The 11752-nt window shown below is 42.2% G+C and overlaps 1 protein-coding gene across 1 annotated transcript in view; it reads left to right on the top strand.

The window, feature by feature from the left end:
* Positions 1 to 4073: 4073 nt before the first annotated feature.
* The window catches only part of PTPRF (protein tyrosine phosphatase, receptor type, F), a gene marked incomplete at its 5' end in the record, with an annotated part of 196489 nt that continues 188810 nt past the window's right edge, over positions 4074 to 11752 (top strand). Inside the window, 2 exon segments of the mRNA XM_009869044.1 lie at positions 4074 to 4219; positions 6923 to 7064. Of these exon segments, the coding sequence (XP_009867346.1) occupies positions 4074 to 4219; positions 6923 to 7064 (288 nt within the window).

Genomic DNA, 11752 nt, shown 5'->3' with positions numbered 1-11752 from the left:
TGTTTGAACAACAAACAGTTCAGTTTAAAACTTGGCATGTCCATAATCTTCTGCGCGGGCTCTGGTAGTTTTGAATTTAGGAAGAGGGGAAAGACAACAACTAGGGTACTGATCGAATACTGTATTTTTGGTGCATCCATATTTTTTGTGGTTGTGTTTCTAGGGCTACCCTAAGACTGCAAATGCTCAAAACAGGTTTAAAAAGACTGCTTGTAGCATCCCCTGTCCCTGTCCCTGGTGTGTGCTGCTGCCCTTTGGAGGGTGAAGTGTACCCCAGCAGCCTCCTCTGAGGGCGAGATGTGTTGGTTGGAGGGGAGGTGTGGAGTAGTCTAGGCCACTTAACATGCATTTCCCACAGACACCAAGATTTTCACGGATGATTGGTTGCACTTCTGTTAGCTCTCACTGATACAAGTTTTGGGATTTGCTGTAACAGTTACCAATCAGTAGAAAAATATGTATGCCCATGCACGATTCTACTGTCCTTGGGGCCAGGACTCTGGATTTTATGTTTGCTTAATTAGTACATTCCTTCCATTCCAAAACTTTAAGGTATAAAAATGTTTGAAATGGATTTATAGAAATATCCTTTCCCAGACAGTGGGAATTTGGTTCATATACAGGTATACTTTTGTGACCCGTCTCAGTGGATTTAGATGGTTTCCAGAAATCGGTGTTGCTCAATTAAATGTGCAGGGGGAAAAGATTCATTACAGCAATGTAAAGTCAAGCTGAAAGAGGCAGCAGGTTTTTTAGGTTTTACTGCAGGTGAACACTCAGTTTCCTTTTGTTCTGTTTTTTAGTAGTATTGATTTTTATTTTTTTTTGATGTACACAAGTAAAGTAAGTCCTCAGTGTATGAGCTGGGGAGGAGGTGTACAGTGAGAGACATAATTGCATTGTATTCTTCAAGGACATAAGTTTTTGGATTCTGCTTTATTTGTCATTTGAAAAACTTACACTGTTTTACTAAGATCACAGAGTAAATAACAGAAAATCAAAAAAACAAATCAACTGCCGAAATGCAATACAAGACATCAGCTCAGCACACTGCATAGCAAAACAGTCAATCACACTGCAATCACTAGCAGCCTTGAACAGTAAATTAACATTTCACTGGGATAGATGAGATGTGAATAAACATAGATATATGTAAATATAAACTAAGTAGAAATAGACATGATTATAGATGAGTAAATACGGGAAATCAGCGTCAGTTAAGCAAGCACACTTAATAATTGCTTGCTCTTCATGTCAGGACAATGTGCCAAAGACTGCAGACAGCAGCCATCATGTCTTAAAAAGGCAGTTTCTGGGGTTTGAGCTATATTCTTTGTACAATTCTGGGAGACTCCCTTCACCAGCAATGGCTGAATTCAGTCCACTTCCATGTGAGGAAATTCTGTGTTCAGGTCAGGTCTGTGATATTCTGTCACAGAAGCTTGTGGAGGACAGAGCATGTGTATCCACTTCTGTGTGGACAGTGCTGACCTTGGGGGATCCGATCCGCCATCTACAAATTCCTTTTGGAAATAGAGGTGAGCAAGCAGCATTAGCAGAGATCCAGGTCTGCGGCTTGGTGTCTCAGCTGTGACCTCTAGATCACCTGGTTTTGGGGTTGTCCTGCCCCCTGGTGCCTGAGGTCCATATGGGTGGTTGGTGGGCTCCTTACCGCGTGACCGCGGTCTGTGATGTTGCAAGTTTGGAAGGGATCTTGCTGTCGTACTGCCTCAGGGGATGACATGCCCCCAGCCTCTCTCTGCTAACCGTGTCCTCAGCTGACGGTTGCTTCTCCATGTGGTGCCAATTGGGCCGTGTCCTTTACGCTGAAGCTGTGGTGGGATGACCTTGGCTGGCTGTCGCTGCCCCCACAGCTGCAGGGCAATAGCTGCTCCACCCTGGTGTCTCCATGGGCTGCAGGGGAGTCTCTGCTGGAGCACCTGGAGCTCCTCCTCCCGCTCTGACCTGGGTGCTCACAGGACTGTTTCTCACATTTTTTGCCTCGCTCCTCACCGCGACGAGGTGTATTTTCCCTTCTTAAACATGTTGCCCCAGAGACACCACCATGACGAGCCTGGCTGTGCTGTGCTCTAGTGGAACTGGCCCCACAGAGCAGCCCTGACCTTCCCTCACAGAGACCCTCCTGCAGCTCCCCGTACAGACAGCGGTTGTGCGTGTGTGTGTGTGAAGCAAGAAGCGTCCTGGGCCCTCAGCAGTGTCACTGGTGTGGTCTGCACACACTGGGCTAGGGCAGAGCTCAGCCTGCAGGCTGGGTCACAAGCAGCGGCTGGAGCATGTCGCTCGCTTGAGCTGCTCCGTGTGTTGAGTCACGCTGCAGGGATGTTGGGGGATCTGCGGAAGAAGTTAATGCGAGCTGGACCAGAAGGTGAAAAGTGGGACTAAGGAGGTGCTACAGTTTTGTCGAAGTCTTCAGTGATTGCTGTGTAAAGGGAGAAGCTCCACTCCACGGCCTTGGGTGGCCGGTGCCAGCGTGCAGCTGCTGAGGGAGAGGCGCCATCTTCCACTGCCCCCTCAGCTCTGTCTCATTTTGCCCTGAGCTGCTGTGCTCCCTACCCTGCTCGGAAAAGAAGAAAAATGCCTCTTTCTGCCGCATTAGAGGCCCAGATTTGTTCCACAGAAGGTCTGGGACCCTAGAGCTACTTGTAAAGGGGTTTGGGTGCCGGATCGGGAGGTAAGGCGAGGGGAATGAGGAGCAGAGCCGGGCCCTCTGCCCTCTTTGGTAGCTGCACTCTTAGCATCTTAATCTCTTATATGTTAGGAAAATGGATTTAAAGATTGTCTTCTTCTAGGCTTGCTGAATCTGCATCTTTCCTGTGTTGGGGAAACAGAACCCTCAGTTCCTCAAAATCTTAGTATTTAGAACACCTGGGCTTAGAGTTGTCGTCTCCCTCTCCCTCAAGGACACACTTACGGACATGTCCAGAATGAAGATGGGAACCGCCACCAGCTCCACTGGGAAAGTTGGTTCAGTGCCTTCGGGTTGAGCAGTTTCTCCTCTTGCTCTTCCTTTCTACATTCCAGCGGCTGTCTCTGCCCCTTTTATAGGTCAGCCGCATCTTTGAGATGGTCGATCAGAATTTTATTTGAAACGTGGCCTTGGTGTGACCTGCGTGCTGAATGTCGTCATGGGTGGACTCTACCTCTCTCTGTGGAGTTAAATGTTTTAGTGCATTATAGGGGTACCAGATCATCAAATGCTTCTCACTTGGACAAAGCAGAGTTTCAAAATGATCCTTGGGTCACACAGTGCAAAATTCTCTTGTACAGCAAGTGCAGAAGAAAAACAAAAACATTAACCTGGATGTCTAGTTTTATCCATCCAAGTCTGTCATCTAAATCCAGAAGATGCAACTGTATTTTCATGAAACTTCTTCTATTGATTATTAAAATGTAACATGATACTTTTTTTTTCATTTTTGCTGAGTCTTTTGGGCCTGAATGTCACTTTGGATTCCTTGCTGACTTTCATTTTAAGTGATTACTTTCTTACCAAGCATAAGCCAGCCTATGCACATTTCCAGAGACTTAAACAGACTGTAGGATTTTTATGTTAATCCATATTTAAAATGAAATTGAATATTGTTATTTGTATACTTAAATATATCTGTTAATTTTGATATCTTAACAGCTTTCAGGAGAGCTAATGTCAACGTATGGTACATTTTGTAGGTTTGGTTTATCAGCTGTTCTGTAATTTCCAGTGCTGTGACAGTGTTATAAACCTGCAAAAATCCATTTATTAAAAAAAATAAACCATAAAAATAGTTCTAAATTGTCATATACCGGAATGAATGCCCAAGGGGCTGGGGGGAGCACTCTATTGCCCTCATTTACAGGCAAGCCAGATGGACTTTATTAATTTCAGGAAAAAAGGTATTCAAGCAGAAACTGTGCTTGTCATGTTGCAGCCTGCACTGAATTTGTGTGGCTGAGGCCGTTCAACTTGGGTTTGTAGTAGGAGCACAAATTATCTTATAATTTAGATTAACATGACACATTCCTTGCTTATCTGATGTTGTATCCTCATGGGGGTCATTTGGTTATTTTTCCAGGCAAGCCAACATTTATGAAAGCTCCTGAAGATCAGATTGGGATTTCTGGAGGAGTGGCCTCTTTTGTGTGTCAGGCAACAGGAGAGCCCAAACCTCGTATCACATGGATGAAGAAGGGGAAGAAAGTCAGTTCTCAGCGGTTTGAGGTAATTACAAAAGAACAAAAATAAAAATCTGGTAATCAGTGCAATGCTTGCAGGTCTTAATTACGCAGTAATCATTAACACAACCCAGGTATCTCTGCATCGCTACAGTACAGAGTCTGCAGCTTTAGAGCAAAATAAGTTTCCTTCCCTGCGGCAATGCAGTCTGTAGAGTGGGTTTTGTCTTTGAGCATGACACTGGAGGCGCACAGGTAGGTCATCCTTCTTCAGATGGGAGACTGAGGCTTACACTGACTTGGATGGCAGATAAGAGTTGGATCTAGCAGTAATTTTCTGTTTTCATTGTGGAAATTGATAAGGCACCTCCTTGGCCTGCTCTATCTGCAGTGAAATTTGCAAGCAGGATGCCAGAACACTGTTGGAAGGCCTTCTAAGTAACGGCTACTGCCTTCCTTCCCACAAGCGTGCTTGGAAGGGGAATGGCCAAGTCATCCTGGAGGGTGAACTGACTTCCCTGTGAACTAAAAGTCTGAGCGAAGGGAAGAGAGAAGAGTGCAGGTGTCAGAAATGCTTTTGAAAAAGGGTCCAATTTGGTTCTTATTTTAAATAGTAAATACATTTTCACTGACTTTCTCCACCTTTTTCTCCGCTTTCCTTTTTTTGGAGTTGGGCTCTTTTCTCTAAAACTGCCCTTGGAAGTGTGACCCTTCTACCATTCTGCTGCCTTCCGTCTAATCCCGTCTTTGATGTTTTTCCTTTTCTGACTGGAGCACAAGACGACTTTGCCGCCTAGAATGGATTGATTCAAATCACCAATTTTAATCCTGATTTTGTATGTGAGCAGAAAACCTCGACTGAAATAATCAATTTTAATCGTGTTTTACATTGTTATTTTTTCCTAATAAAGGTTAAGTTTTGTTGTATAGTAACTATTTAAGCATTCTAATTTGTAAGTAGATTCAACCTTTGTAGTGAATTTGGTACTTACTGCGGCTGACCAGAGGGCTATGCCATATTATATGCGTTTATACGACCAATCTCATAACTTTATTCACATCGGTTTTGATAGACAGTTGAGGCATTTTTATTATGTTAGGAGGTAGTAAATCATATCTATAAATTAATTTTTTTGCTAGATAACCATTAATTTCATCTCATTACTAAGCTAGCCTTTATTTGGAAGAAAATTGGAATTCAGTTTAAAAAAAAAAGTAATAAACATGTCTGATGTGCACATGCTGAGTTATTACACAAAAGAAGTATATCCATCAGTAGCATTTCTGGTCTTGGTGACTGTCAGGTCCTTAGTTGTAGCTCTCTTCCTCTCACATGGTTTGTTCAAAGGATCTTAAGGGCAAAAGAGCTTTTCTGCTGTTTCATCTCTTAGCTTTTTAGTCCTTATCACTGAAGTCTGCATCTGACTTTGTCTTGTTTCAGAATTTGGCAGTAGCTGTATCAGATGTAAAGGTTATAGAAAGTTTAGCATTTTTTCAGTTTCATGTTTAATTTAAAACTGAGGGTTTTTAAAAAAAATACTTTAATTCCTTGAAATATGTTATGGTGACATTCTTATTTCTCTGTCGTGTGTGATGCTACTTGACCCCAAATTGGGGGGTTTTCCAAGCTGTTTCTATTACTTAGAACAGGAGTGGTATTCCTTGCAGCACGAGGAACAACAGATTTTCGGTGGTCTTTGTTACATTTTGATTTCTTTCTGTTTCTCCTGTCTTGTGGTGCATGTTGTTTATCTCCTTTCTATTTTCACTCATTTGGTCTTTATGCTGCGTAGAAGGGCTCCTAAACAGGGTAAACATTTTGCCTGGGGGTAATACAGGTCCTGGACTGGTGTACATGTGTCTGGAACGAAGCGTAGCTTAGTCTCTTCACCTCCTCCTGCAGTTCCCAAGTGACAGGAGGGCGCTTGTGCCTTCGTACTGTCACCATCTGTGGTTCAGTTAATATTTCCAACTTTTACCGGGCTTGGTAATAGGAGAAGGATGAGTTTGGCATTAACAGCAGCCTGAGGCTGTGCCTTTCGTTGAGAAATGGCATGTAGTGATCCAGCTGCAAATTAACAAATACCTCTTTCTTCCCTGTAGAAGTTAGAGTAATGCACGTTACAGCCTAGCAGGATGGATGGAAAGGCAATGATTTATTAAGGACTTAATTTATTATGCTGGGGAAGGCATCGTAATTACATCATTGTTGATTATGCCAGAGTTGCAAAGTACCTGATGCTGAAGGACATAAAAAGCCCTCACTTTCTGCTGGAGTTAGCATGTGCTGTAGGTGCTCAAGGTTTTATTCTAGTTGTGTTACTGTTTTCCTGGTAATCCCACAGGAGTATATCATTCTGCTCTTCCATCAAGGTGAAAGTTGGAGCTAAATTGCTATCAGCGTGATTAGTAAAACCATTAGTGCAAATATGGCTCAGATGTTTTAAATCATCAGATCCACATCTTTATTACCAGGTTGATAATTTGTCAACCTTAATTGATTCATAAAGAACTTCATTGGATCTTCATTTGTTCTGGCCTCCTCAGAGGACAAATATGTTCTTGACTCTGAAATTTTTGCATTTCTGGGCTTGGAATGCTTGAATAATTGCATGGCATTTTATGGCTTCCAGGGCTTGTTTTGAGTTTGTTTCTTCTCCTTTTTGTTTAATGCCTGGGTTGTTTTGACTTTCAGTTTTTGTTACAGAAGATCCCAGTAGAAAAAGTGCTTTCTTTTTCATTGTTAAAGGTTATTGAATTTGATGATGGATCAGGATCAGTTCTGCGGATACAGCCCCTGCGTGTTCATCGAGATGAAGCTATCTATGAATGCACAGCAACCAACAGTGTTGGGGAGATAAACACGAGTGCCAAATTAACAGTGTTAGAAGGTAAGTGGGAAGTTTTTTCATGCCTTAGGTGGCAGAAGACGTGGCTTTGGCTTTGGTAGCTACATGTTGGTGTGGTAGTTTTAACTGACGTGGTGACATTCTAGCTTGGTTGGGAATAAACTGTGTTCATCCTCTATCATTTGCTCTAATTTCCTGTTAGTGACAGAAGCTGATATTTTTCTGACGATTATGAAAAGATTGCTGAATCTGAACTTTAAAGTGCTTCAGCGGTATTGTCTGAGGTGTGTCATTTCTAACTCTGAGGGCAAGCTGAACAGACATTTGTATACTTTTCTCATCTGTCTGCTTTGATATAATGCCCATTTTCAGGGTATCTAAGAATTGTATCTGACAGTGAGAAACTGAAGCCATGTTGCTGCACCTTCTGGATTAAATTGGCGCAGTACTTGGATAGATTTTCAGGTTACTCTTAAGGTTTTGAGTTTGATATGGAATTTAGCTGGTTTTACTGTTCGCTGTAGTCACAGCTTGTTATACTCTTTCTCCTGTTATAGAGTTTTTGATCTTTGTCTGCTGTATGACCAGTTTTAATTTGCTTGCTATGTTGTTTCTTATAAATGGGATGTTATGGGGACGAGCGGTGTATTAGATATTAAAGGTTTGTGATTGGTTGATGATTTTTCTTTACTAAATTTTCAGAATTATTGCCTCTTTTTAAAGAAACATGGGGGTTTTTTTTCAGCACATCAGTGTGCTGTAATGTTTGTTTGTACATAGGATTTTGTAAAAGCACTGAGATGTTACAAACGCGTGGGGCATTTGGTGGAATGGATTTTTTTTTTACTTGCATTTACTAAGAGAAGCAGAAAAAGGCTTAAGCAGGTTGCTCGATGTACATGGATTGATGTAGAAACTTCTGAGTAATGAAAAAAACTAGACTGGGAAGCATTTATTGTTTGATTTTTTTTAACTGGGCGGAGACTGGTTATCCCAGTGGTGAGTGTGCCAGCCATACGTGACAAGTTACCTATTGTCCCTTGTTCTCTCATCCTCTTTTGTAGCACAGAGGTAATCATATTTTCCTCTCTGTTCTGTGACAAAGAATACATTAAACAACTGTAATGTGCTCAGACACTGTGGTGCTGGGAATCGGAGAAATCATTCAATACTTGATGTGATTGTGTATCTTATTTCTGGAGGTGGGGCATCTTAAAGAATCAGCTTGCTCTTCAGGAGTAGTATTATTAAGAATAGGATAACAGCTGCTATAGACTTGAAAATTGTTGGGGAGAAAAAGCAGATTTTTTTTTTTGTTAGTTCTTGCCTTTGCAGCCCTCTTTATGAGTGTGTAAAGCTCAGTGGAGCTCTTCCAGCCGTTCACGTGCAGATCTGCATTTAAATGGTTCTTGCAACTGGATTTTTGCGATACTGGATACTTGAATACCCAACTGTTCCCAGCACATTCCTCTTTCCTTTGGTTGCAGTTGTCTTTATGTATCTTAGAAATGCATGCACACGCATGCTAATAATTTATTTGCTCTGTGTTAAACGTTCAAAGGCCCACAGACATGTGCTGCATAAAGGAGCACAACAGTATTTCTCAGCTCCGTGGCGCTCCTGCTGATTTCCTGATGAGGTAAAACTTGCAGACCACCACATCAATAGGGAAAATTGGGAAACACCAGAGACAGAAAAAGATGTGTGTTGTGCACACAGTTTAGGAGCCACAGAAGCAAAAGTCGCTACCAGTCAGCCACAGAGCTTGCTTTTCTGTTTGAAAACTTCCTTTTATCAGGAAGTTATTAACTTGATCCCATCAGGTCAAAAATGATCTGCAGCTTTTGGGAGGGGCTGTGTTCTCCTCCCTAACTTAAAAGTATTGACCCCTTGCTGGACACTCTTGTAACAGTCAAAATAAAGAAACATTTGCTGTGTAGCAGTTTGTATGGGCTCATGCAAATAGAATTGTGAGCTTGGTTACAGAGGATGAAGAGCTATATGCACCTCTTACGTTGGCTTAACTGTTTTCTATTTCTCTTTTCTGGGATTGTCTATGGACAAGTCTGTAGTTTCTCCAGGCACGTTCTGTGTTGTCTGCCATAGATTATGCTGTTTCTGTGTTTTAGGAGTGTGAATTTTTCTTAAAAAAATACTATTAGTATTCCTTTGTTGGCAAAGTGAGTATTGCAGCTGAGTGCCCTGTGGTGATTGTGTTCAGTCTCAGTGGCCTCCAAAGAACAGTGGCAAGTGCCTCACCTCTCTGCTATGTTATGGCATTTTGTAGAGGTATGTGGAAATGACACATTTCGCGTGGAACCCCTGACACCTTCAAGACTGCGAGCTAGGATTGGATTTTCCTTCTGCTTCTGGGGTTAAAATAATTTCTGTAACTGCTCTCAGGTGGCAGTTTGGATGATGCAGATATTGTGCACTTCTTTTCAAGAATTTGTCTAATGCAGTGGTCCCTGGTGCATGACAAAGCTCTATCATAGACGTCCTCATGGTTACATGCTGCTAAACACACAGCACGTATTGATTTCTGCATTAAAAATCCTTTATAACAATAAGTTTTAATGCTTCTTCACAATTTGCTCTTTAGAACATAGGCCTTAACATTAAATCCAGAAGTCACAGCCAGGGTTTAGCAGGCTGTTATTAGATGTCTTTGTAGCTAACTAATCTGGAGGTTTATTTTATTTAGATTTCTGCAGTGTTTTACAGATCAGAGGCAGATAATCCTTTCTAATTGCCAACTTATTCCATTCTGAATATTAAGTGAGAGGCATGAGTCCAGTCTCCTGGAGGAATTGGGAATTCTCACATAAGTGAATCTCTTTTAACAATTTGGTTCCCTACTACCCTTTCATTCTCTGCTCCCATGTCTCTCATTTTTCCCTTCTAACAGCAAATCTTGTTGTGACCAAACTATGCATACTTAGTGTAACTGGAAATTATTTCTCCTGTTGATAGTAGGAGAAATGGACGTGCGTATACCTTCTCTTCTCATTTCTCCTGGGTAGCTGATAAGCTGAATTATGTATGAGTCATATTGAACATTTCTATCTTTTTTTCCAATTATGACCTGAAGCAGCACAGAAGTACATTCCTGCCTGCCTGCCAGAGGAGGAAAGCAGTACAAGGAGGGGAGGGCTAGAATCAATAAGCTGACACACATTCCCAAGAAAAGCCTTGGGGACAGTTAGTGGCACTAACAAATTAATAAATATATTATTCAGTGGTAATGTTGAGAATTACAGGGCTATTTAAATAGGAGATGATACGAAATGTGAGTAGGAAGGATGCCAGCGTGGAAGAACGTGGCAGCGGGCTGATTGCAGGAGCGTGTGCGTGTGTTCTTCCGTAAGACTGTTTGTACGTTCGGCGCTGCGGCTGTGTTAGGAAAGGTGACGGTACCAGTGCTGGTCCCTAGTTGCTGTACGCCGAGGTACCTTCAGCCTCTGGCTTCCAGCAGTCTCCACCCAACAGGAAGTTAGAAAGAAGCAGTGTGGGAAAAAGAAGTCTTTGAGGGGCAGGAAGGAGCGTATAAATTCTTTCGGAAGGGAAGAAGGCTCAAATACGAAGTATGTTGTCAGCCCCTTCTCCCAGAGCTTTGCATCTTGGACGTGCAGTTACAAGTTTTGATTTCCAGAACTGGGAAACTATATTTAATTGTAACTGGTCCTTTAATGCCCTGCGAGCAGTCTTTTTTTACTCCCCTGTAATCTAGAGCATACAGTCATATCCAAGTGACACTGAATTTATTCAGACTTTCATTTCCCTTTGTTTTTTAAGTAGGTTAAATGAAAATGAAAGTATCATCTCCAGTTTCCACTTCCAGCACAGATATATGCAAATCCCCTCTGCCTCTATCCCAGACTCCTAATCGTGTGGCATGGAGTTATCTGCCTGGGAGAGCAGCTCATGGTAAGGGGGATAGATGGAAGAGCCTGGAAAAGGTCGCTTTTGCACGCTGGGTTTCAGTCTTAGGGTAACCTGGCAGATTAAGTTTTAACAGCTGGCTTTGTGCTGACAGAAATCAGGGAAGTTTTGGTGTCTTTGGAAGTGTTTGGTGTTCAGAGCCCTAGAAGGTTCCCCAGTGCAGTTGTCCCGGGGTGGGAAGCACCTCCACCTTATTGTAATTTGCTGTTTACTGAACCATATCATGAGCTTAATTTCTTTCACCATCTGCCAGCTGCATTCCGGTTCCTGGGGTTGCCCTGTTTGAAATGCTGTAAATGATAAACATTTGACTGTTACAAATGATTTCTGCTGAGAGCTAGATCTCAGAAGGCCTGAAGCAGTATGCCCTTTTTGTAAATACTCTTCCAAAAGTGATTTTGTCATTGGAATAGTAAACAGAAGTTAGCTATGTTTAATCCTTGTTTATGTTTGGTTAGTTACGAAAGGATCAGTTCCATCATTGTACTTTGGCTCAGGTTTATCTTCGCTGCTTTTGCATATTTTTGCCAGAACAATCTTATAAAATTGAAACAGTTATAGAAGGGAACTGAATCCGTTTGACTGTGCTCATTCTGATTGTGTAAGTGAATTAAGGCTCCCTGTACCCTGCTGCTCCCGAGACTGGTGGCATTCTCTTCATGTCTCTGGTCAGGAGAGGACGGGTCTTTCCTCTCCATGTTTCAAGTTTGTTAACTGGTCTATCATCCTCTGGACCCTCCCTGGGAAGAAAGACTGTTGTGATGGCAGAGGTCCTACTCCTGTTCTTT

Source organism: Apaloderma vittatum, unplaced genomic scaffold (genome assembly GCF_000703405.1).
Source record: "Apaloderma vittatum isolate BGI_N311 unplaced genomic scaffold, ASM70340v1 scaffold735, whole genome shotgun sequence".
Taxonomy (NCBI): Eukaryota; Metazoa; Chordata; class Aves; order Trogoniformes; family Trogonidae; genus Apaloderma; species Apaloderma vittatum.
This window is presented reverse-complemented; position numbering and strand designations above follow the sequence as displayed.